Below are 27883 nucleotides of genomic sequence, written 5' to 3'. Positions count from 1 at the left end.
GTATTATGCATCTCATATATTTTTATCACTGTATGTAAACATGGATTGGGCAATCCATTTCACTTGATATCTTTGTCTCTACTATTAGGACAATTTGTTGCATATTTCACACCACAATTAGGTTCTTTATCATAACTGAAACAGTGCTTCTTCTAGAGAAACACAAGAATTACACTTAGTAACATTTGTATCTACTCTAAAGTATCCACTTTAATTCCACATAGCTTCATTTAGCATCTACTGTTCTCTCGAGATTAGTTAGCTTCTATTGCTAGACAGATATTATCTCACACTAGATGTAGATTATAACTGCTCTGTTTTCGTTCTAGTCTTGAGATAACTATTTCATATCTTAAAGGGACATAATACTCATATGCTAAATCACTTGAAACTGATGCTGTATAACTGTAAAAAGCTGACAGGAAAATATCACCTGAGCATCTCTATGTAAAAAAGGAAGATATTTTACCTCACAATCTCCTCAGCTCAGCAGAGTAAGTTCTGTGTAAAAAGTTATACTTCACCTGCTCCCAGCTGCAGGTAAAATAAAAAAAAAAAATGAAGAAATGAACAGCAGCCAATCAGCATCAGCAGTGCTGAGGTCATGAACTCTTCCTGTGATCTCATGAGATTTGACTTAACTCTTATGAGATTTCATAGTAAGCTTCCTTTACCTGATTGGTGAAATAATATGAGAGTTCACGAGGCTCATCCCCTAAGCTGTCCCAGGACAGACACACTAAAATGCTGCTTAGAAATCCTTTACAATGGGAGGTGGCTACTGAGGAACTGTTGAGGTAAAATATCTTTCTTTTTTACATAGAGATGTTCAGGAGATATTTTCTAGTCAGCTTTTTACAGCTATGCTGTATCACTTTCAAGTGTTTAAACATTTGGGTATTATGGCCCTTTAAGTTAATATTTGTTTTTATATCCAGTGTTATATAAAATTGTGCATATTCTTTTTTAACCAGATGCTATTATAACATTCACTATACATCAATATCTCATTGTTTTTTTATTGTTTTTTCCCGATATATATATACTTTTCGGAAAATATATTGAAATATAACTGGTATCAAAACAATGTTAGACTTATGTATTTGAGCTATATAAAACTTATAGCTTCCTTTTACTCTTGTTAGCACAATCTGTATCTTTATTCTCTATGTATCTCTTATAGTAAAGCATATTTGAGCTATATATAGCCGTTTCAGTCTTTATTATATCTTGAATACTACTTTAGCGTATAGCATTTTTTGACACATTCTTACTTTGACCTATCACCCATTATATTCAACCACCACCCAATAGCTATAAAATTGTATGTAATTTAAAATAGTTTTTACTTATTGAACTAAAGGATCTATTGGTGGCCTATATTCATACAAAATACTGTGACCTATTACCAATCATTACTTATTAAATTGCTGATATTGACCAAACAACCAACTATACACAGGTCATCATAATATTATACAACTCTATATTGCTTTGTCATTAATATTCGATAACCAGTATAACTAGATGATAGTTATCTTATATAAAATTTGTCTTTTTATCTATAAATCTTTTAACGTACTGTAGCCCCCCCTGAGGCACTCTTTCAAAAACACCTTTTTCTCCCTAATAGTTAGCAATATATGTGTTATCATTACATAGCATGTGACATCACACACAATGAGGAAGTGCCCAGACGAAGGAGAACACAAGCCTTTGCATTTCAAGTAAGTGATGTCCATCCTTTCAAATAAGGGGTAAGTTACTTTTGGATATAGGTAACTGTCATAAAACAGCAAAATACACCAATTAGCTGTAAAAACAGGCCAGCAGTGAATTATTTGTGGTGAGTCCTTATCTCCTCGTTTGTTTAACTCATCAGGAAAAATTAAAGTGGCTGGGTGCATCCCCATAAAGGGCTAGGTAAAAAGTGGAGTGCAAATTTATCACATTCCCGCTAATGGGCGAAATTGTCCGTTGGCCATTTGCAGGTGCGCAATAAAAAAAACATCCATTACAAGTTGCTGGTCATTGCTACCGCAAGCTGGCAGCAGCAATTAGTGCTCAGAAAATTAACCAGAGATCAGACCACATTTGTGTGCACTGAGCATAAATATCGCTTTAGCGTAAGCAATATTTTGTACTCAACTCGTAATCTGGCCCAAAATGTAGGTTATCACCTACCCTAAAGGAAAACAGCAATGATTTACATAGTATATTTGTTTGAAAGAATGCATTGTGTGGCTGCTGCAGGTTAGGGTCCTAGGAGGGGAGATATCTTGACGTGGTCCTGGGCTTAAACCGTTTGGTGCCAAATAATACTAACTCTCCCAGTTTTGCTTTTAAATATTACTGTGTGCTTGCTAGAGAGTATGAAAAACAGAACAGGTGGGCACGGAGATATAAAAGTCCAAGATTTATTGCAGTCACATCAGAACAGTAAAAAAAAGAGGAAGGAGACAGTCTTACGTGTTTCGGCTGTATATCGCCTCATTCATCGACTTGTGTCTCTAGCTTCCAGCATACACGTATTTAAAGTCACCACTGCAACCTGATAGGCTACATTACATAATTAACACTTAAAACTATATGCAAAGCATAAAAAATTCACACTTGAATGTAATATATTCTTTGTTACACATACTATTCATTACATTACATAAATTTCCCTCTTAAAAGATTTCCTATAAAAGGATATATATTGGTGAATATGTCAATAGTTATTGCATTGATCTTATTACTTTTTTATGTATATCAAGAAAAAAAGTGTTGATATTTGCCTATTAAACTAAAGTTTAGAAAAAAATGTAAAATTGTATAATGCTACATACAAGATAGCAAGGAATGGTATACATAGCATATAAACCCATTTGTATTGTAAAATAAGTTTAAATTTAAAGTAGGTTTTTCATAGACTCAGTTTTCATCTTATATTGATTTACATTTATTATTTATTATTGCCAAAAGTTAATAATATCTGTCTCAATGTTAAAGCCTTTTGGGACTCTGGATTTTAAGTTAAATATCCAGAAGGCTTCCCTTTTAGCACCACTCTTGGGGGTCTTCTGACCTTCTCTATTATACACCATTTAAAATTAGTGGTTAAACCCTGGTGTTCATTATTAAAATGTGAAGCAAGAGCAGAGAAATGCATAGAGTTGTCTATATCATTTAGATGTTCTCGTATCTGCTTGCACACCTCCATAATGGTACGACCGACATATTGCAGCTAACAAACCTGACACCAAATTAGATAAACTGCAAACTTTGTTCTGCAGTTGGTACAAGATTCTAAAGTGAATACTTTCTGTGTGGAATTAGACTGAAAGGTTTTACATATCATAGTGTGACTACATGCCGTAGCAGTTTTACCACTAAATTTAAAGTGCCCTTTACAGGTTAACCATGATGTCTGGCTTTCCTAATAATTTATTTACAAAGTAATGCTAGGAGCCAAAATAGTTCCTAATGTTTTGTTCCTTTGGCTCACAAAATGACAGCCTTCTCCTATACTAGGGGCCAAATCTTCATCCCCTAACAAAATTGGAAGATGTTTTTTTAATTATCTTACAAACTTGTGTATATTGTGAGGAAAGGTAGTTACAAAAACCAATCTGTTAACACAGTAGATTTGCATAATCAACAAATGCATGATAACAAGGCAATGCAATAGCACTTAGTCTGAACTTTAAATGAAAATTTGTTTTATGACAATTTTTAAAAGTTATGTCTATTTCCACTCCTCTATTTCCACTCCCCCCTGTACCATGTGACAGCCATCAGCCAATCACAAATGCATACATGTACCATGTGAAAGCCATCAGCCAATCACAAATGCATATATGCTTATTCTGTGAATTCTTGCAGATGCTCAGTAGGAGCTGGTGACTCAAAAAGTTTAAATATAAAAAGACTGTGTACTTTTTTAATGGAAGTAAATTGGAAAGTTGCATGCTCTATCTGAATAATAAAAGTTTATTTTTGACTTGAGTGTCCCTTTAATATAGGCTGTTTCATCTATTAACTGCCTTATGGCTTCAGCATCATAGTCAGATATATTCATGACAACCATGTTACCTCCTTTGTCTGCTTGATGTATAATAAGATGTTTACGAGCCTCTAGTATCTTAATTGCATTTATTTCACTAAATGTTAGGTTAGGTTGCTAGAGAGTGCCGGGTTTTCTGTGTGCTGTGTTGATATTTTTTTTTCCCTATGGCACCCAGGCTGGTTGAGGGTTACCTATCTGAGATGCTGGAAACTGTACAGCTTTCTGTAAGAATTAATGGCTATGGGTTTTACAGTGAGTTAGGATGTGTACCCAGCCCGGTCTGAGAGTGTAGTCCATTTCTGTGTTTTTGTATGTGCTTAGAGAAATTGCAAAGGCCTGTGTTACACTAGGTGGTTTCATTACCCTATAGTGACTACTGGTATTAGGGATTTTGGTGCATCCAACTTATATATTGCACATATATATTTGATTTTCACGTTCTAAGTATGTTTGTTTGAAAGCATGCATTGTGTGGCTGCTTTAGGCTATGGTCCCAAGTGGTGAGAGACCTTGACATGGTCCTGGGCTTAAACCGTTTGGCACCAAATGCCACTAACTCTCCCAGTTTTGCTTTAAATATTACTCTATGCTTGCTAGAGAGTGCCAGATTTTCTGTGTATATATATACATACATACATATTTAATATAAAATATAAGTTTAATATTGATTAAAAAATGTATAAAAAGGGTTAAAAGGGCTTTTGGTATAATACAAGGTGTTTGACTGGGAAGGGCTCAAAAGTACATATATATTTGTCTATGTAGATTTATATACATTTTACACAGAACTTTGTCATCTGGGAAAATACAGCTGTTTAGCGACCAGAAGAAAAATCCCACATCGAAAGAAAGAATCCGGCATAAGCCTGGAGGGAAGTTTCCTGATCCAATACACACCATACTAAAGGATGCACTGAAGATCTAATACCCCACAGATATGGATCTGGCGGCAGGAACCATTTGTGAGGCTAAGCACAGGCTAACCTGGATCTACACGGCTACTGATTAGATACCTTAGTTACAGTACGCCAATATACAGTGATAACAACCCAAAAGAGTACTAATATCTTTACTGGAAAACAACCTCATGCATTAGAGATCAATATTGGAAGATATTCAGAATGTTTACTTAAACTTATGTGCTTTAATAAAACACAATGCCAACATATTTGGCTCTAGAAGGTGCCTAAGGGTACCTGTTGATAACGTACTGTGAAACACATGTATAAGCACGACATTATACCTTCTGGGTCCTATATATAAGGCTCTTAGTGTCACTTATGATATAACTGGTGATATCACACTGTACGACAAGCAAACAGCAAAATATTATATTCACTGGATTATATCAGTGATGTGCAGTCACTAGAGGCAGGTGAGGCAGTGCTTCACCTCTCATATGGGCAAAAATATATTTTTTTTATTGGCTTTAAAAAAAAAATTGTAAATTTTTCCCCCCAGCATTTTTTTTTCTCACAGCTATATGCTGTGCAATGAAGAGGCACAATCAGGTCTGCCCACCATTACACAACATGCTGCGCCATCTACTGGATGCAAGTGGTTAAGATCATTGCATGGCTCATTAACTGCTTATTTGAGGCAGTCCTATTTGGGCTGAACCAATCCAGTGAGAGGCATTAGTAAGTGGAACATAGGGTTGGGGCTGGATGTTAAATCATATAAAACAAAACAAAAACACAAAAAAACAACTTTCATATATTTTGTTGCTGTCCTGTGAACCTGCTAGCTTTGCTAAAGTGAAAAAGAGAGTTCTGTTCTTCCCCTCTAAGTGCAGTGGAATGTGCCACTGTCACTTCCTGAATCCTTACAGAGCAGGAGAGAGGCACAGAGAGCAGTGTTTCACCCACATCTTATTAAAGTAAGATTTTACTGAAAGATTCTGTTAGTTAAAATGATAATTTAATGAATGTGGTTTAGTGTTTGTTTACTCTTTTATAGCAGGGTCGTTTTTGTATTTTGTTTACTCAAACTTTACACCCACTAACTTAGCAGCTTGCCTCTGTACTTCACACTAAATTATAGACTAATTTTCTGAACTCTCTGTAGCTCTGCTGTTTTATTACTTTAAAATGCAGTGGTCCCCCCCCCTTGTGTGTGTGTGTGTGTGTGTCTCTCTCTCTCTATCTATCCATCTCTCTCCTTATGTGTTGTTCTCCCCCATGGTCTCTTTCTCTCTCTGTCTCTCTTCCTCCCCCTCTGACTCTCATCCCTTATGTAATGAAAGAATCTATAAGCATAATTTGCAGCATTAAAGTAAAATGTATGTTTTAAACATATTTTAATAGGCATGGATTTCTAGATCTCATAATCAGAGCAAGCATTGTGTTATCTGGCAAGTGTTTCTGTTACAATACTTTTAGACTAAAATCAGATGTTTACTAAGTTGACCAGTTTTCCAAGACACCATTTAAAGGGACATGAAACCCATATGCAAATTTAAATAACTTTCCAATTTACATCTAATATCTAATTTTCTTTATTCTTTTGATGTCCTTTGTTGAAAAATCATATCTAAATATGCTCAGTAGCTGCTGATTGGTGGCTGCACATAGATACCTCATGTGATTGGCTCACCCATGTGCATTGCTATTTCTTCAACAAAGGATATCTAAAGAATGAAGGCGTATCCTAGCCACTGCCTCACCATCCTCTGACGTCACTGCACGTCACTGGATTATATGCACCAGGCCCTTATTGCCATCCACACAAATCTGAGCTAATTCAGTTCATATTACACTATAAGATCACCCCTTTTTAACTCTAAAAATCAATGCTGTTTACTTAACCCTAATATTTACCAAGGCTATCATACCTCAGAGGCCTAATATCAGAACTGTATTTATATACTAGGGTTATTTCATTTTGAACTACTCCTTCCATTGTTTTTAAGATTTCTTCACCCCTTTTTATATAGTAAAATTAAAAGATATGTTTTAATTTAATTGTCCATAATTTCTGCCTAGTAGTCAGGGCAGTGAGTGCTAAAATTGCATTCTTTAGTGGGAATCTCCCTTGTTTCCCCATGATGTGTGTTATATAACCTGGATCTAGTAAGTGGACATTTTAATAATTTGGGGATTTTTTTGCCTAGTATTTTTACAAAACTGAACACTGTGGAGAACCTGGGATTTTAAATTTTAATTATTCATTTTAAAACTTTTATTCTAGTTATAATCATTGCAATTCATCTAATTATATATGTACTGTGGGTCTGTTTGAATTCTATAACAGCAACCCTGTTGCCCGCATTGGGTCTTTTTGGTGTCTTGATGTTTTGATATTAGATTTTTTACTTATTAGACCATGACTTACATATATATATATATATATATATATATATATATATATATATATATATATATATATATATATATATATATATATATATAAAAAAGAGGTATATATATATATATACTGTATATAATATATATATATATATATATATATATATACACAGTATCTAGATATTTTATTTTATTTGATTGTATTATATCCTGCATAGCGCTTTCCCTAAATCCCTTCCCTTTCCTATTCTAACAGCCAAATATAGTGAAGTTGGGTACAACACTATATAAAGCACAGGGATCAAGCTACATTCACAGGAGACATTCTTTCAAATTCCTTATTATCTTATCACTCATCTCACAGCACCTCATCACTTCTTGCTCTGTAAAAATGATGTATATTTACATGTATATTTATATAGAAATATATATTTAAAAATAAGAAGAACATCTTTTAAGTGAAGCACATAGGTATTTGAAATTCTTAATGCACCTTCAGCTTTAGCTCAGTTGTCCTAGTGTACCTTTAGATTAGCACTTAAGCGAAAGAAAGAAAATAATGTTTTTTAGTGCACACTGCTGAAGTCTATGGGGAAGGAGTTAGCTCTTTCATGTAATCCAACTTCCAGATGCTAGTGCACCAGAGCCTTTTTCTAAAGCAATATTTTTTTTTCAATTTGTAATACTAAATATGGGAGTGCTATTGATTTACCTTGAGCAGTGTTAGTGCTAACATTTTTGTGTTCCATTTGTAATCACTCTCATGTTGCTATCACTTATGTATGCTATGGAAAATGACACACACACACACAAACACCAACAAATTTAATAACAATATTTTAATAGACTTATATTTCAATGTTATATCTAATTTTGCATTTTTTTCCTTAAATTGACTTTTTCATTGGATAAAATTAAGTATAACATTTAGTCCACAAAAATCATCATGTGGTTTTCTTCAGCAAATACAGGGGGTCTTTAATATATGTGAATCAAAGTAAAATAACCATCACCATAAATGGGACATTACTGTTCAACAAATATTACATATATTACAGTTAAAAGAATTCAGTATGAACGGGTTATGTTGTTGAATGATGCAAAAAGTTTGGGTTTGATAACACAGAACGAATTACAACATATTTATTTGGAGTATCCAGTAATACTGGTGTTCTATATAATTCAAACGTTTCATAAAAGTTTGTCTCATCCACCAAGATATTCCATAGTGTCAGGAATAGGAAGCATAACAGAAGAAGTTGTCAACTATGTGGATTGTTTCTTGCTCACTTTTCTAGTGACCCTTCCTATGTGAAGTATACCCTTGACCTCCTTAAGAAACCATAGGGTATTGTTATTTTAGAACCTACCCTTATGGTCTCATTGGCTTGGAGGAAATTCCATATTTTTTGAGAACAAGACGAAGTGATAGTGAGCACATAACAAATTATTTTTGTGCATTTTATGTGTTTATGTTTAAAAATCAAGTGTAACGCCAGCTTAAAGGGATCTCAATGAGGGCGGTGTGTGCCCCAACATAATTTGATCTTCCAACAAATAAAAATCCAGAGGAAAAAAAAAAGTTAATTATTAGGAACATTAAAAAAAACTAAAAAAACAACTATAGCACCCTGATTCCCAAAGTTTGCACACCTTTTCATAATCAGGGCTCTAGCTGCGTTCACATTCTAAATCATGCCAGTAGGTTAATAGCACACACCTGCCATTAATTAAATAGATTCTGATTAAACCCAGATAAAAATCCTCTGTTATCGTAGGATTTACTTGTATGTTTGGGATTGCATACTACTGAGAGAGGGATGTAGAGAGTCTGTATAGAGTTGCCGTAGAAACTGCAAGAGTGAAATTCTGAAGTACTAATCAGGAGAGGGATATACAAGAATATCAAAGGCGCTGGGTGTACCATGGAGCACTTGAGAGAAAATTTGTCACCACAGAGATATGGAAAAGATCAGGACAACCCTCCAAAGTTGTTGATTGGATGAGGAGAAAACTTACCAGGTAAGCAAACTATCAAGAGACCAACAGCAACACTGAAGGAGCCACAGGAATTTCTGGCAGGTACCGGTCATTCATTGCATGTGACCATTTTTTCTCCTATTCTACATTATTCTAAGGGTAGGATGGCAAGACAAAAGGAACACTCAAACCCAATCTAAATGATGTAAAAAGATTCATTCAGTCACCGTAAACCATGTTGGATAATATGCTCAGAAAGCAAAGGTTTAACACTTTGGCCTCATTTATAAAATACATATTTAGCACAAAGTCAATAAAACTCAACATCATCCAAGGTACCCAATTCCAACTTTGAAGCAATGTGATGGTAGCATCAAGCTTTGGGGTTGCCAAAGAAACTGCAAGAGTGAAAGTACTAATCAGGAGAGGGATACAAAAAGAATATCAAAGGCACTGGGTATAACATGGAGCATTTTAAAAACCATCATCAATAAGTGGAGCAAATGTGGCACCACAGACACATGGAAAAGATCAGGATGACCCTCCAAAGTTTTTGAGTGGATGAGAAGAAAACTTATCAGGTACGCTATAAAGAGACCAACAGCAACACTGAAGGAGACACAGGAATTTCTGGTAGGTACCAGTCACTCATTACATGTGACCATCTTCTCTCCTATTCTACACATGGCTGGGCTAAGGGTATGGTGGCAAGACAGAAACCCTTTCTTACAAAAGGTTTAACACTTTGGCCTAATGTGTAAAATATATATTTGGCACAAAGTCAATAAGGCTCATGCTTATCCAAGGTACCCAATACCAACTTTGAAGTATCGTGATGGTAGCATCAAAATTTGGGTTGCTTCTCTTTAGCTGAGTCAAAAAATGCTTCTCTTTAGCTGAGTAAAAAATGTCGGGATAATAAGTAGCTCAAAATGCAGCACAAAACCTGCTGAATTTCAACATGAAAGTGACTAAAAGAAAACATCCAAGTCTACCAAGGCATGGCTTCAGAAAAGGAAAACCAAAGTTCTGGAATGGCCCAGTCAGAGCTCAGACCTCAATCCTATTAAAAACTAGACATGTGCATTTCGTTTCATTCAGAATTGAAATTCGGATGAATTCGCCAAATTCAGAGATTCAAATTGATTTGAATTTCTGAACTACCTTAGCAACAAAACTAAACTAATCTGAATGCATTTGTAATGAATAAATCCAAATTAGTTTGGATTTATTTGTTACATTCGAATGGCCATGGACTAATCACAATTCAGTATAAGAATTACATTTAGTGAGATTTAGTGAGATATAACAGTGAAATACAGGGCCGGACTGGAAATACAAAGCAGCCCTGGAAAAATTGTAGACCAACCCAACAGCCCTATTATCAGATATATATATATATATATATATATATATATATATATATATATATATATATATATATATACAGGGAGTGCAGAATTATTAGGCAAATGAGTATTTTGACCACATCATCCTCTTTATGCATGTTGTCTTACTCCAAGCTGTATAGGCTCGAAAGCCTACTACCAATTAAGCATATTAGGTGATTTGCATCTCTGTAATGAGAAGGGGTGTGGTCTAATGACATCAACACCCTATATCAGGTGTGCATAATTATTAGGCAACTTCCTTTCCTTTGGCAAAATGGGTCAAAAGAAGGACTTGACAGGCTCAGAAAAGTCAAAAATAGTGAGATATCTTGCAGAGGGATGCAGCACTCTTAAAATTGCAAAGCTTCTGAAGCGTGATCATCGAACAATCAAGCGTTTCATTCAAAATAGTCAACAGGGTCGCAAGAAGCGTGTGGAAAAACCAAGGCGCAGTACAAACACCAGTAGGATAACCTATCTTACTACCCCCAAAAAGGGCTCATACCCCTGTCTCCATTGTGCACAATGTAATGCTATGATAAAAGGTAAACACATAGCACAAACCAATGACCGAAAAATTGGGGAAATTAATGGGTACTATACCTGTGACACAGACTTTGTAGTCTACCTATTAAAATGCCCGTGTGGGAGGGGCTATGTAGGGGAAACTACACGCCCCATTAGAGATAGGATTAGTGGGCATAAATCTTCAATTAGATGCCAAGATAAAACCCTTCCAGTTTCTTCCCATTTTCTTGAAATGGGACACACCGTCAGCCAACTCAGGTACCAAATAATAGATCATATCCCTAAACTTAGGAGAGGAGGGAATAGGGAACTTGAACTCAAAAAGAGAGAGGTATGGTGGATTCAACAACTAAAAACTCTACATCCAGTAGGTCTGAATAGAGATTATGATCTCCATTTGTTTTTTTATAAATTTTATCTTTCTTCATATATATATGCATTTTTAATTTTGGATGTCATGATTAAACTTTGCATCACTGCTCATGTGTTTAACTTTACCTATGTATTTAACATTTTTGTTTAGACTTAAAAAAATCTGTTTTTCTACATGTGTAATTCATGAATTGGCCCAATAGATGGCAGTAGTAATTTCTATCAATGGTCAAAAAAAGTTCAGCCAATATGGAGTTAATATGTTTGTAATTAAGCCATCTGGCCCATTTAAAGCTGTGCTGCAGAGCAGTCCATAGCATGATTAAGGGTCTGCGTTACCCGAAAAGTTACTGTCTGTTCATTTTGTCACCTTAATAAAGGTTTTTTCACTTTTAAAGAAACAGTGCTGGAGCCATTCACTTTTTTCCTTTTGGATTTACATATGAGAGTTGAGCAGGACCCTCTGGCTGCCGTGCACTTTGCTAACTAACTCTGAACTGTTACTTGTGCTGGACCTATTGCTCTCTTTATATATATATATATATATATATATATATATATATATATATATATATATATACACATATATATATATTTAATTTATATACATATAAATAATACACACATTATATATACATATATATATATATATATATGTGTGTGTAATATTTATATATAAAATAAGATAATTAGATGTTTTTCCCTCTGCACTCTGATCAAAGGGAGGGAGGCTGAAAGCACTATGCCCAGGCCAGACAACAGCAGACATTCAAGAGGCATCTCCATTAAATTAACAGCAGAGAGATTCATTAGGTCAGCAGCCCCCTGCAACCCTGCAACCCTCTTACCATAAATTACTGGCCTAAACGGAGAAGCTGTTAGTTAGTGCCACGCTCGGGCAGAGAGGGAGGAGGGGGAGGCTTCACTTGAGCTCACGCCGTGCAGAGCAATAAAACAATCTGGCTGTTGTTGGGGGCGGGTGCCACTAGAGTCACAGGCTCTGCTTCACAAGCTTTAAAGAAAGCTTCAGTTTTTATTACACAGACAGTGTGCACTGCGCAGGGGCTGTGCAGGGAGACTATGCAATAACACATCTGACAGCCCTGCGCTCTGTTTTATCATCCTGCTTCAGGGGATTTTATTCAGCACACACAGGCACAGACATGAGTGAGGCATATATCTATTTGGCAGCCCTATCCACTGCGGCCCACCGGGAAAAGTCCTTGCATCCCGCTAGCCCAATCCGGCCCTGGTGAAATAAGTCCATTTGTGTAACTTTGAACCATCTGAATCAACATAACACATACCGAACTTCTGAACTTATGAATCGAATGCAAAATGAATACATCCAAATTTATTCGAATTTGAATGAATCCAAAATGAATACATTCAAATGTATCCGAATTCGAATCAATCCGAACAGAAATTCAAAATAATCTGAATCAGTCAAAAACGAACCAAAATTAATTTGTCCACTGTGCACATGTCTATTAAAAACCTGTGGAATAACCTAAAGAGAGCTGCACACAGGATATCACATTGCAATTTGAAGGAACTTTCAACTTTTTTGCAAAGAGTGGGATACAATGACAAAGTCTAGATGTGCAAAGTTAATAGAGATTTATTCAGAAAAACTTGCTGCTGTAATAAATGCAAAAGGTGCTTCCACAAAGCATTAGTTAGGAAGGGTGTGCAAGGTTTTGTAGTTTGTTGTTTATTATTATTTAAAATGTTCCTAATAATTAACTATTTGTTTTTTTCCTCTGGATTTTTGTTTGTAAGAAGGTCACATTATAGATGTAACATGTTTTACATTTTTGTTATTTCTGTCTTTATGTTTCAAAACCCTGCTTTCAAAACCCTGCAATCTTCTACTTAGCATCCTTTTTGTGGCTTTGGAAAGTTTTTATTATACAGTTGGGTCTCTGCACCACTTACTTTTAATACCAATATTAAATAATCGTGGCTGGCTTGTCAAATCTAGCATCAAATCTGCAGCTATGCTGCAGCTTGCTGGACTGCTGTTAATATCCAGCCTGCTTTTTACAGTATATAGGGAGGTGCAACGATCAAGTAAATACAGATGTACACATTGGGATCTTTGATATAATAGTTAGTTTGTAATAAAGCACCATTGAGGTGCCCTCATTCCTTTTCCTGTTTCATACATTACATTCTGATGCAATGAAACTTAGTTTAAATAACACTTTGAGTGCCCACTAATTACATGGTATATACTAACTGATTACTGCAAACATCCATATTAAATATGCCAAGAAATAATATTTATAAAGTAATATGCTTTAATGGACATGAACGTCAAATGTTAAAGTGATGGTAAATCCTAGCATTTGTAAAATGCTATGATTTACCATTGGAACAAACAAAGGGGACTTTCAGTCATGAAGTATAAAATACTTCATGCTCAAAGTTCCTTTTTTGTTTGAAGTGTTCGCTGTGCTGAGCGCCTCAGGCAGCCCACGGCAGAATGCTATTTTGCTGAGAGTTGACATTTCCTCCTCTTAGCCAAAAGCCATGCAGGCTATCCTGCTTGGTGCCAGCTGGGCCACACGGCTATTTGCTAAGAGGTGGAAAAATAGCAAAATAGCGTTCTGCCATGGGCTGCTTGAGGAGCTTAGTGCGGCGAATGCTTCAAACAAATAAAGGAACTTTCAGCATGAAGTATGACTGAAAGTCCCCTTTATTTGCTCCAATGGTAAATCCTATCATTTCACAAATACTAGGATTTACCATCACTTTAAAGCATTTGAAAGTGATGCAGCATATCTGTAAAACAGTAACCAGAAAATATCACCTGAACATCTTTATGTAAAAAGGGAGATATTTTACCTAACAATGTCACATCCTATTATAAAGGGAATGTTTTCAAACATGCAGATGACAGAAGCTATAGCATATCTGTTCACACAGCACTTACTATTGTTAGCTGAAGACATTTTGAGGTAAAATATCTTACTATTTTACATAGGGATGTCCATTTTATATTTTCTTGTCATCTTTTTACAGTTAAGTGATTTAGCATATCCCTTTAAAGAATAAGTTGTTTTCAACAACCTAATGAAGAATTTAAAAAAACCTTTTTTTAGAACAAATTCTAGAAAACTATTTCTTTATAAATTCTAATTGACTTGTAGGTCATGAACTAAGTATGCCCAATAGACAAATGTGAGATAAAATCATTTGCCTGATAAGTTGGAAAATTTACTTTATGCTACACCTTTTTTTATGGAAAAATAATTAATCATGCAGTAAGCTTTACTTTACAGCTAACTTTATTTCCCTTTAGCCTGATAGTTCTTAAAATATTTACTGCAATCAAGGATAAAATAAATATCCATAACTGATTTACATCCATTGTTTTGTTTTTCCAATCATTCTTACTCGAATGGTGTGGATTAGTACAGTTCTTTTTAATCCATTACAAAATAAGAGCCCTGTCTAGTGCATAGATTTTTCAAAAATTGTATACAACATATAATGTCAATGAAATACTAGAGCTTTTTTTCCTTTTTTTTAAGCAGAGGTTTGCCAAAGTGTCTTACAGTGTTCTTTTATCATTTTCAAACTTACTAAGGTATAATTTTCTAGAAAGCTATTTTACAGTTTTGTATCCATTATCTTTTTGATACTACAATTTTTGCCACTCATATTTTTTTTAATACATGACACTCAATCACAAGTTACACAAACTAAACCTATATGTTTTAAACCTAAACTTCTAAAATCAACATTTTAACATATAAAAATGGATTTCCACTACAAGCTTAAAATGTATAAAAACTATACTCTGTTTACTATTATTATTATTTTGCATGTATTGATCTATGATAAAATAATAATCTGAAGATTTAAAGACATGAAATCTAACATTTTTATTTAATACTGCAGATAAAGCATGCAATTTTAACCCTTTGAGTGCTAATGACGGCTCTGAGCCGTCACAGAGTTTCTCACTCTGGTGCTAATGATGGCTCAGAGCCGTCATGAGCACTCTCCCACCTTGAGGGAGATCTGGGGGGCTCCTAACTGCTCCTACCCCGGCGATCGTGCCTGTAGAGTGACAGGCATCGCCGGGGCTTCACATGATGCGTGGTGACGTCACCTGCAATAACGTGATGACATCACCGTGCAACTTTATTTATACCTAAAAATGTTAAGTATAGGAGGAGGGGGCATGCTGTTTAGAAGCCTGTATCTCTTGGGGGTCTGTAAAAAAAAAAAAGTTAAAAAAAAATTAAAAAATTAAAAAAAAAAAAACATATAAAATATTAGCACCCAGGTGGGAAAGTGCTTAGCACTCAAAGGGATAAATAACTTTCAAATTTACTTCTATAATCAAATTTGCTTAATTCTTTTGGCATAAGCATCCTCAAGGAGGGGCAAGGAGGACATCTGTCCCACCCCCTGGATTTTCCTCCATACCTGGTGTACAAACTGCATAAAAAAGACAATTGAATAGCCATTTTTATTTTAATTCATATGAATTAAGCTCCTTTTTTAGAGGAAGAAGTGCCGTATTTTGTGAGTTTCATAGCATTCTGGAATTTATAGTTCACTATTTACCTCTAAGTATTGTGCCACTGAAGTTCTGAACTGAATTCCCAGCGTACATTGTACAGTGGTGGGGAGTGAGCTTCCTGAAAGGCAGACAGTTTTTCATAAAGTCACACCCCCTCTTATATTCTGTGTGTAAGTTTTGGCAATAGCAAAAATAAAGGGATTTATTGCATATTTTATGTAATGTACTGTTAGCAGTTTTATATGTATAGGTTAACTTATATTGGCGCTTTTGAGTTTAATTTTGAGTATGTTTTTCTTCTTTATAACTGTATAAGGCGTCAGATCAGATAAACAAAGCGTTAAATAATAAATAAAACTATATGCTCCCTCTTTTATCCTATATATATACACTATATATATATATATATATATATATATATATATGTGTGTGTGTGTGTGTGTGTGTGTGTGTTTATTGTCTGGGCATATTTCACTTTATTGTTCCCCCCTGGAAAAATTTCTGTAGAAGCCAATGTCTCTTGATACCATTTGTTGAAAAGAATAACTACGCAGACTAAGGAGCAGCAGTACTTTACTGGGAGCTAGCTGCTGATTAGAGCCTGCACAAATATGCCTCTTGTCATTGGCTCACCTGATTTGTTAAGCTAGCTCTCAGTAGTGCATTGCTGGTTGTTAAACAAAAGGTACAAACAGTAAATTAGAAATCATGAAAGAAAAAAAATAGGTTTCATATTCTTTCAGTTACTAAAAATTATTGATATTTAAAAAAAAAAAAAAAATCATAACAGCATGTCAAATGTTTAATTATTCTTGGTGACATTTTCCAAATTCAAGAAATAGAGATATTGGTTAAATTTTTTCTGTATTTTTTTTCTGTCTGTTGTAGTGTTTACCAGGAAATAATTATATATTCAAACTTGAGCACATGCAAAGTCCAAGAAGTGGTAGGCTAAAACAATGGTGCCTATATAATAGTAAACTCTATGACAGATAGTCATAGTGAAGGGTGTCATGAACTAGTATAATTTAGTGAGACTGTTGCAAGAAATTTGTGGTACAAGCATCATTAGGTTAAAAGAATTAAATCACTGTAGGAAACTTGCTGCAAAAGATTTTTTTTTTTTTAGAGCAGATACATGTGATAGCAGGTTGAATAGAATCTAGCACCATGATGCTTGTGAAACCTTATTAAAATACAATCCATCGACACACACAAGCGAGCCTGCTTTTCGCAATGTAAGAAGCACCGGTCATTTGCCTGCTGCTTCTTACACCCTACACCACCTCTGAGATGGCGAGGGAAAATCACTGAGAGCTTGCTTGCTCTCGTGATTGACAGTTTCTTTAGTCGCACGATTGTTCACGGGAATGAAGGGGTGGGCATTACACACTGTGATATATATATATATATATATATATATATAATGTACAGAAAATAACTTATTGTGTAAACTATTTACAAATCTAGACAAGTCAGAAGACGTGCTTTTACCGCAGAAACTCTCTGATTACACTGTTTCTAATGCAACAAAGGATTCTGGGTGAAATATGCAAATGAGTTTCACAATGACTCACTTTTTTACTTATAGCCTGCTTTTAAAGGCAGACTTCCCTTTACGCCATAGGATTGCTGCATTACACAGCTTCTAAGCTTAGCTAAGGGTAGTACCGTGATTCAGACCAATCCAGCAGGCTAGAAGTAAAAAAGTGAGTCATTGTGAACCTCATTTGCATATCTCACCCAGAATCCTTTACTGCATTGGAAACAGTGTAATCAGAGAGTTTCTGTGGGAAAAGCAAGTCTTCTGACTTGTCTAGATTTGTAAATGGTTTACACAATGAGTTATTTTCTCTACATTTTGGATTTAGTGGAGGATTTTAAACTCACTTTTCGCCTCCCCATATTTAAAATTGCTGTTATATATATATATATATATATATATATATATAGTATCTCACTATAGTGAGTACACCCCTCACATTTTTGTAAATATTTTATTATATCTTTTCATGTGACAACACTGAAGAAATGACACTTTGCTACAATGTAAAGTAGTAAGTGTACAGACTGTATAACAGTGTAAATTTGCTGTCCCCTCAAAATATCTCAACACACAGCCATTAATGTCTAAACCATTGGTAAAAAAAAGTGAGTACTCCCCTAAGTGGAAATGTCCAAATTGGGCCCAAAGTGTCAAAATTTTGTGTGGCCACCATTATTTTTCAGCACTGCCTTAACCCTCTTGGGCATGGAGTTCACCAGAGCTTCACAGATTGCCACTAGAGTCCTCTTCCACTCCTCCATGATGACATCACAGAGCTGGTGGATGTTAGAGACCTTGCGCTCCCCCACTTTCCGTTTGAGGATGCCCCACAGATGCTCAATAGGGTTTAGGTCTGGAGACATGCTTGGCCAGTCCATCACATTTACCCTCAGCTTCTTTAGCAAGGCAGTGGTCACACTTGGAGGTGTGTTTGGGGTCGTTATCATGTTGGAATACTGCCCTGCGGCCCAGTCTCTCAAGGAAGGGGATCATGCTCTACTTCAGTATGTCACAGTACATATTGGCATTCTTGGTCCTCTTAATAAACTGTAGCTTCCCAGTGCCTGCAGCACTCATGCTGGCCCAGACTATGACACTCCCACCACCATGTTTGACTGTAGGCAAGACACACTTGTCTTTGTACTCCTCATCTGGTTGCCGCCACACATGCTTGACACCATCTGAACTAAATAAGTTTATCTTGGTCTCATCAGACAACAGGACATGGTTCCAGTAATCCACGTCCTTAGTCTTCTTGTCCTCAGCAAACTGTTTGCAGATTTTCTTGTGCATCATCTTTAGAAGAGGCTTCCTTCTGGGATGACAGCCATGCAGACAAATTTGATGCAGTGTGCAGAGTATGGTCTGAACACTGACAGGCTGACCCCCCACCTCTTTGACCTCTGCAGCAATGCTGGCAGCTCTCATACATCTATTTCCCAAATACAACCTCTGGATATAATGCTGAGCATGTTCACTCAACTTCTTTGGTTGACCATGGTGAGGCCTGTTCTGAGTGGCACCTGTCCTGGGAAACTGCTGTATGGTCTTGCCCACCATGCAGCAGCTCAGTTTCAGGGTCTTGACAATCTTCTTATAGCCTAGGCCATCTTTATGTAAAGCAACAATTCTTTTTTCAGATCCTCAGAGAGTTATTTGCCATTAGGTGCCATGTTGAACTTCCAGTGACCAGTATGAGAGAGTGTGAGAGGGATAACACCAAATTTAACACACCTGCTCCCCATTTACACCTGAGACCTTGTAACACTAATGAGTCACATGGCACTGGGGAGGGAAAATGGCTAATTGGGCACAATTTGGACATTTCTACTTAGGGGTGTACTCACTTTTGTTGCCAACGGTTTAGACATTATTGGCTGTGTGTTGAGTTTTTTGAGAAGAAAGCAAATTTACATTGTTATACAGGATGTACACTCACTACTTTACATTGTAGCAAAGTTTCATTTCTTCAGTGTTGTCACATGAAAAGATATAATAAAATAATTACAAAAATGTTAGGAGTGTACTTACTTTTGTGAGATACTGTATATATACACAGGGTTTTTTTGTGGGGGCACCCTCTGCCATTTCATAACAGGTAATATTTGTAATCATCATGTAAATACTCTAGTTTTCAAAAGATGGTGCTGCAAAATATATCAAACATAAATAACTTTGTCCTTTTTTTTATAGATATAAATTTTCTTTCCCAAAAAACACTGAAACAGTCAGGAATTTTCACATCATGTGCACTCAAGTGGCTGTTTAAAGGGATATAACCATTTTTTGGATATAATCATATTAGTATTCTCTACTTCATATCAAGGGGGCAGGTGTTATGGCTGCTTGTTGTTTTCATAAAGTTGAACAGCCAATGCAAAAAAAAAAAAAAATCAACATTTATCAACACCTTCTGGAAACTATAAATATGTTTCAAGGTTAAAAAACCACTGCTAAGCTTAAGATTCCAGGAGTGGGGGGAGAAATCATTAAAAACTGTAGCTTGTGAATTTATATTAATGGGACATAATACTCATATGCTAAATCACTTGAAACTGATGCAGTATAACTGTAAAAAGCTGACAGGAAAATGTCACCTGAGCATCTCTATGGAAAAAAGGAAGATATTTTACCTCACAACTTCCTCAGCCCAGCAGAGTAAGTACCGTGTAAAAAGTTATACTCAGCTGCAGCCCAGCTGCAGGTAAAAAAAAAATAATGACGAAATGAACAGCAGCCAATCAGCATCAACAGTGCTGAGGTCATAAACTCTTTTACTGTGATCTCATGAGATTTCACTTAACTCTCATGATATTTCATTGTAAACTTCCTTAAGCTTAATAGAGAAATAAGATGAGAGTGCACGTAAGCTCGCTCCTTCTGCTGTCCTGGGACAGACATACTAATTTTCAGCTGAGAAGTCCTTTACAATGGGATGTGGCTACTGAGAAACTTTTGAGGTAAAATATCATTCTTTTTTTACATAGAGATGTTCAGGTGATATTTTCTAGTCAGCTTTTTACAGCTATACTGCATCCCTTTCAAGTGTTTCAACATTTGGGTATTATGGCCCTTTAATACATTATATAACAACTATTAGAATTTATATAAGAAATTATATTTTAAAAATCAATTTATACAAAAAAAATTTCCATTAAGACTTTTTACTTTCATCTTGTAATACACGTGCTACCCAACACAAGCAAAAAGCTTACTTCTAGCAACGTTTACGCTCAAGTGGGAGCGCTTAATACTGCTCCACTTGTAATCTAGTCGTTAGTTGGTGTGTAATTGTATTGAAAGACTATAGAAACATCTTGTGATTATTAGATGTTCTATGTCTCTTTAATCACCTGTTTATATACTACTATATATACTATATATACTACTTCTGCGACTATGATTATGGCATAATAAAGAAAGAGTTATAAAAAACAAATAAATACATTAATTGTTTTCAAACATTTGTATACTGATCATGGCAAGAATTCATTATATTGGAGTTTTGCTTGTGTTTTTTAAAAAAAATATAGATAAATGCTTTTATGTTATTTTGCATTGTTTAACTTTACTTATATTCTATGACAATATCAGTCTAATAACTATACCAAATACTCAATGTTATCAGTAATCAGTACCTTTTTAACCTCCTTTACCTTACCATTGTTAGTGGGTTATCTTCCTCCTATGGGAGGTCTCTGCTGTTTCTATCTAAACACACACACAAATATTATAATTCCGCTCTAAAGACTTATGTATCTGCATCTACTGCTTGGGTTTGAATGTTTTAAATACTGTTCAATTCTTTTATATCTATCTCCATACTAAAGGTCACAACATGAATAAGGTAGAATTTGATACAGCCCTTACTAAATCTCTTCACATTACAAACAGTATTTTTTATATTTGAATAAAGTTCTGCAATGCTTGTAGTAACTGGTAATCTTTATTTAATTGCATTTTAGCTGGGACTCTTCTTGTTTTCAATTTCTATGTTCAAATTCTATATATAGAAGGTATTGTACTATTACTTAAAGCACGATCTCTAAAACATAAAATGATTGTTTTTTTCTTCTGCAGAGGACTGGGACACATATTAACTCAAGGGGTACAATTAATTTTCAAGGTAATACATGGAAACGGATGTCTTCTAATGAATATTATTCCAATAAATCAATTTCTTCCTTTTGATAAATAGTGGAAGTCAACTTCCAAAAGGAAGGCATTCAAGGTCAGTTAAACTGCCATGATAAATTGATTCCATTATGGCTGGGTTAATAATCACTTGAAATTCAGAGTTACTTTTTAAATAGATATTGCATATTAAAGACCTTGTGTTTTACAGAATATTGTTCCATCATGCCCTCAATTTACAAAAGCAATTTCTTCAACATTTCAAGTATTTTCATTCACATGACCTTGAACTAAAATAAATATAGCAACCACTATTTTTTTATTTTTATATATATCACAAAGAATTTGCTGAATTAAAATCACTTTGAATATTTGAAAGGGGAAATGCTTACTGCCTATAGTCAACTATACAATATTTTAGTGATAGAATTTACACAACAAACTCAATAAATCATAATCACTATAACTGATTGTGATTAGTTGGGTGATTAGTGACTGATTGTGATGGTTTTGTCTAGCAATCAGCTATTGAGAGATAATAAGGCAGAAAACATGAGTACCATGAGACTTCTAACTTTTCTGTAGGAACTCTTAAAGATCTGTTAATTTTCTTTTTATTTGACTGCTTGAATCTATGAATAAATAAGCTTAAAGGGATGTAAAACCCATTTTTTTTTCTTTCATGCTTCAGATAGAGCATACAATTTTAAACGACTTTCCAATGTACTTTTTTGTCAAATTTGATTAGTTTTTTTGTTATCCTTTGTTAAAAGCAGGAAGGTAAGTTTGGGGGTATGTATATGTCTGTAGTACTATATGGTATCATTTTTGCAACAACGTTATATTTTAGCAAAAGCACTAGATGGCAGCACTAGTTCCTGTCATGTAGTGTTCCAGACACGTGCACTCTACCTATCTGGATATCTCCTCAACAAAGAATAGCAAAAGAACAAAGCAAATTTGATGATAAAAGAAAATTGTAAACTTTTTTTAAATTGTATTCTCTATCTGAATCATGAAAGAAAAAAACTGGGTTTCGCATTTAAAATAATGAATGCTTCTGATGTTCTATTTTACTTATGAGACTTACCTATAAAAAGTTGACTGTAAAGCTGCAAGCGAATATGTCCATCAGATGGAGTAATATATGTTTTTTGTGGCAAACTGTCCACTTGAAGAGAAGCTTCTTTTACATTTCTTTCAGCTTTTACGAAATGCCACTGGTTGTCATTTAAATGGGTTGGTGACTGCACTATAACCTCAAAAGGTCCATTCCCAACATCAAATGAAAATGCTACATCTGTTGAAGCTGAGATTTAGAAAAAAAGAAGTGCAATTATTCAGTTTATAATGTGATGTTTTATCTTCCATTCACTAATAAATAGAAAACATTTACCAAAATTGTCCAAACAGCTTTCACATAAAATTGAGGTAAGGTTTGTTTGTTTTTTTAAGCTTTTATGCATGTGAACATGTTGAGTAAATTAGTTTATTTTAATAAATTTGCTATTAAAATATTAACATACAAGGAAAGAAACAGTGTGGACAATTCTACTCCAGCATATATTTTTTTTGTTCAACACATTTCTAAATTAATTATGAGTGTGACGTTTTTTGTTTGTTTAAGATTCTGTATTCAGGAATAAAATTGTTAGGTCTAAATGTATCAAACCAAGAAAAGGGCATGCAATGGCAGTTTTCATTTATCTCTTTTTCGTCTGTTTTTTTTTTTTTTTCATTAGTTCAGCTGTAAAGGCTTTACGCACTAAGCATTCCGTGATTTAATTGGGCTAACATCGACAAGCAACTAGTACAAAATGACTGTTTCTCATTTGTAAACAATGTGTCTTCTTAAACAGTTTGTTTAATTCTGCAAAACTTATAACATCATGATCATTCATAATTTTCAGCTTGCAAAAAGCGGTTTATTTTCTGTAAGAATTATTTTATGATAATAATTAAGAACGTATTTGGGTGATTTTATTATGCTATGTGTCCAAAATTCTATTCTCAGATTGACAAATATGGGAAAAAATAAAATTTTCTTTTTTTCTAAAAATCATTAAATAGACAAATGTATTAAAATAAGCTACTTGTACTAATTATAGTAGAGAACCTTGCCCATCAGCGAATGCTCACATTCATACTTAACAGCAATTATCCCTTAAAAATAGAACTATTGGTGGAAAAATCCCAGAATGCTCTCTAAATCTTTTAGCAACACATATTTATACTTCTTATTTCACAGAGTCTATATTTTCCTATAACTTTCATTAATATGGCCCAAATGGTGTCCCAGTCTGTGTCCTCAAGAGAAATAGGTTAATAAAAAAATGTCAATAATTAACTAGAATCCTACAAATCTATTTTATTACAAAAATATGAATTAGGATTAGCATTTATAATGAAAATAATGATTGATAAAATGTTTTAAGAACATCCTAGGTTATGTTGAATGCATCATAAATTTACAGTGAAACAGCAATGAGAGTAACAAATGGCCAGGCCAATACAAAATATAAGCTGAGCGGCCCAAGAAACTTTAACTATATTGTAATTTGATTTTGATTTCTATATTCTCGCATTAAAGATATTAATTCATTTTTAACTTAATGTTAGATTTTAGAGAGATAAAACATGTTTGATTTCTTATTATAAATCAAGTTTGCTATTTTTTAAAATCAACTATTTTACATAAAAAAATATATATATGTATGACTTACAGTGCAATTCGATTCGAATAAAATCCTTAATACCAAGATTTTCTAAAAGTAATCCAGACTGAGATGTTGTTTTGAAGAAAAAGGACAAATCTGCACTAAGTTCCCCGTGGAGTGTAGGAAAGTGAAGGTAAGATGCCACTGTATCAAAGGCAGCTGCATTCCAAAAACTTCCTACGCAAAATAAAATAAAATATATTAACTGAAGCATGAATTTAAGCCATATACAATCAGCTCTGAAAGTGCCCCCCTCCCTTGGATGATGACACATGGTTGTCATCTGCAGTAACGGCATTGTGTGGATGACAACTATGTGCCATCATATGCAGTTAAGGGGTTACATTTTACTGAAGTAATATATAATGGTCTCAATTTAATTTAGCTTGAAAGTGTAAATTTTTTAAGGTATCAGTTCCTTTCATCCATAAAAATAAAGCATACTACTTCAAAACAATGCATAATTATATGCTGTGCAAAAATGTTAAAAATGTTTAAGGATATACTTACTGTCTCCCCAGCATTTCAAAGGACCAAGTTTATATGCTGCATCAGAGTTAGTTCTATCAGTATCTGTAATCACAATTTGCCTAACAGGGAGATGATCTTTATTAGAAAGGAATCCGGTATCATTTGACCTGCACATAAAACAATATACAATATGCATTACTAATGCATGCACTAATTTATTTGTAATATGCCCTCATATTCTGCAGAACTATACAGGGAGCTTAATAAATAAATAGTGAAAAAAATATAAAAACCTACGGCTATATTCTAATCCTTTAGAAAAGCTTCTCTTTCTCAACATTCCCATAGGCTTTAATAGTGATTTTTTGGAAAACATGTTTAGCTACATTTTTCAAAAGGATTAGGATATACCCCTAAGTTGCTTAAAACTATAATAAATAAATACAATTTTGGTTAGGAAACGCATCAAAATATGTATATAGTACACTCTAAATAGTTCATAGTACAATATTATTTTAGCAAGCATATAGGGCCAGATTACTAGTGGAGTAGTATTTAACGCTCCTGTACTAACTCCTGTAGAAGTAATGTTTTTGCACGCGCCCTTTAGTGGTTATATTAAAAGTTGAAAGATTCCGCTTGTGTGCTAACCTCAACTTCGAATATTGCAATTACATTAACGTATCCCCCCAATACAACCAAATCGCATATTCTCAAGTGTGCTAACCCAACATGAAAATATTAATATTTCACATTCAAATGTTCTTCACATAGCAGAATATGTTCTATTTATTCATTAATACACATATCTACATGTATCTGATGATATTTTGGTACAATATAGAACATATTCTGATATGTAGAGAACATTGGAATGTGAAATAAATACACAGTATAACACTTTATTGAAAATTAATATTGCATAAATATGTTTTTCAATGTTTTCAGCTACTTACCTGCAATGGGCTCTGATGCACTTTTATATATGTCTATATGTGTATACGTATATATTTATGTCTTTATATGTGTATATAGGTCAGTAAATACATATTTACACATATAAATACATAAATGCATATGTACACACATGTAAACATATATATATACTTATTTAGACATGTATATGTATGTATCTCTATGTTAAAGCCATTTGCCTGCCTTTTTTTTCTAACACCTTAAACCTCATAACTTTGAGCCCTTACATTTTTGTGCAATTTTTTTTAAAAAAAAATAATTGTTATCAGTGCTATTATGAGTGTAACTGTACTTTGTAATGTATTTTTGATGTGTTTTGTTACACTTTTTTGTTTTGCAAAACAGTAAGCCAGTGCTTTGAGGATGCAATATCCCGACGTGCTTTAACTTCAATTGCGCTCAATCGATCAAGTTTACTTTCAACTTGTAATACGAGGGCAAAACCTGACGCAGGCAAACACCCATGACACTTGTAATCTGGCCCATAATCTCAGAACAGATCCGCTGCCCTATGTAGCAAAGGCAGCCGGACAACTTTGCAAGTTGATAAGTTGTCTGCCCGCCTCTTAATACATGGGGCCCAAGGTGTTAATCTGTTCTATACAATTCAGTTCCAGTTTGCATATCATATGTGTTCAATTCCTCTTTATTTTCCTTTTTACTTTGCAAATGAAAGAGAAGCTCTTGTAATAATAGACTTTATGTAGCAATATTATTCAGTATGCCGCTGAACTGAAATGAAATCTTTGCAAAACATATATCATGTCTATGAAAGAGCTTGATTTAAGCGTGTTGAATTTATTATTATTATTATTATTATTATTATTATTATTATTATTATTATATCAAAAAGCTTAAATTAAGCCTGAAAAAAAAATCTTGGTTCTGAAAGAGTATGCAAATAAAGGGACAGTCAAGTCCAAAAAAACTTTCATGATTTAAATAGGGCATGGGATTTCAAACAACTTACCAATTTACTTGTATCATCAATTTTGCTTTGATCTCTTGGTATTCTTAGTTGATTGTTAAACCTAAAAGGTTCATATGATAATTTCTTAGACCTTGAAGATTGCTTCTAATCTAAATGCATTTTGACTACTAGAGTGGTCATTAGTTCATGTATTTCATATAGATAACACTGAGCTCATGCAAGTGAAGTGACCTAGGAGTGAGCACTGATTGGCTAAAAAGTGTCAAAAGAACTGAAATAGGGGGGCAGTCAGCAGAAGCTTAGATACAAGGTAATTACAGAGGTAGAATGTGTATTATTATAACTGTGTTGGTTTTGCAAAACTGGGGAATGGGTAATAAATGAATTATCTTTCTTTTTAAACAAAAACAATTCTGATGTTGACTGTTCATTTAAAGAAAAAAATCCAATCCTTTGCAATAATATCTGTAACAATGTTATACAAGAAAAACTGCTGCCACTCATTATCAAGGGTAACAAGAGAACAAAGTGAATCTGATAGACATAAATTGGAAAGGTTTTTTTTAAAAACAAACAAAAAAAAATTATGTTCTTTTTAATCCATGAAAGTATAAAGCTGTTTATCTAACGTTAGAAACTCATTGACTGATAACAAAAACCTTTACAGATCCAATAATAGACATTAACATTTATCTGTCACGTTTTCAAATTAGGTGGCATTCAGATACACCATCAGCCCAAATTATGTATGTTTTTAATGGTTTCTCATGACTTCACAGACAAAAGATACTTTGCATTAGGAGGGTTTTTCTAAAACATCAGATTTTTAAATTGGTTTTTAATGAGTTGGGCAAATCTAATTCAAAACCCTTTTGGAAAAAACTTTTAGGCCTGGTTTTTTTTGTACATCTTTTCTCACATTTTCTCAAATTTTAATAAACA

At 34.3% G+C, this 27883-nt stretch overlaps 1 protein-coding gene across 1 annotated transcript in view; it reads right to left on the bottom strand.

Annotated features, from left to right (window-relative positions):
* The window catches only part of CNTNAP4 (contactin associated protein family member 4), a 190665-nt gene that overhangs the window by 46876 nt on the left and 115906 nt on the right, over positions 1 to 27883 (bottom strand). The window contains exons 13-15 of the mRNA XM_053699959.1: positions 25075 to 25202; positions 24571 to 24741; positions 22938 to 23156 (exon numbers count right to left, since the gene is read on the bottom strand). Of these exons, the coding sequence (XP_053555934.1) occupies positions 22938 to 23156; positions 24571 to 24741; positions 25075 to 25202 (518 nt within the window). The remainder of the gene's footprint in view (positions 1 to 22937; positions 23157 to 24570; positions 24742 to 25074; positions 25203 to 27883) is intronic.

This window comes from Bombina bombina, chromosome 2 (assembly GCF_027579735.1).
Source record: "Bombina bombina isolate aBomBom1 chromosome 2, aBomBom1.pri, whole genome shotgun sequence".
Taxonomy (NCBI): Eukaryota; Metazoa; Chordata; class Amphibia; order Anura; family Bombinatoridae; genus Bombina; species Bombina bombina.
Note: the sequence above shows the minus strand (reverse complement) of the source record. Positions and strands in the feature narration are given on the sequence as shown.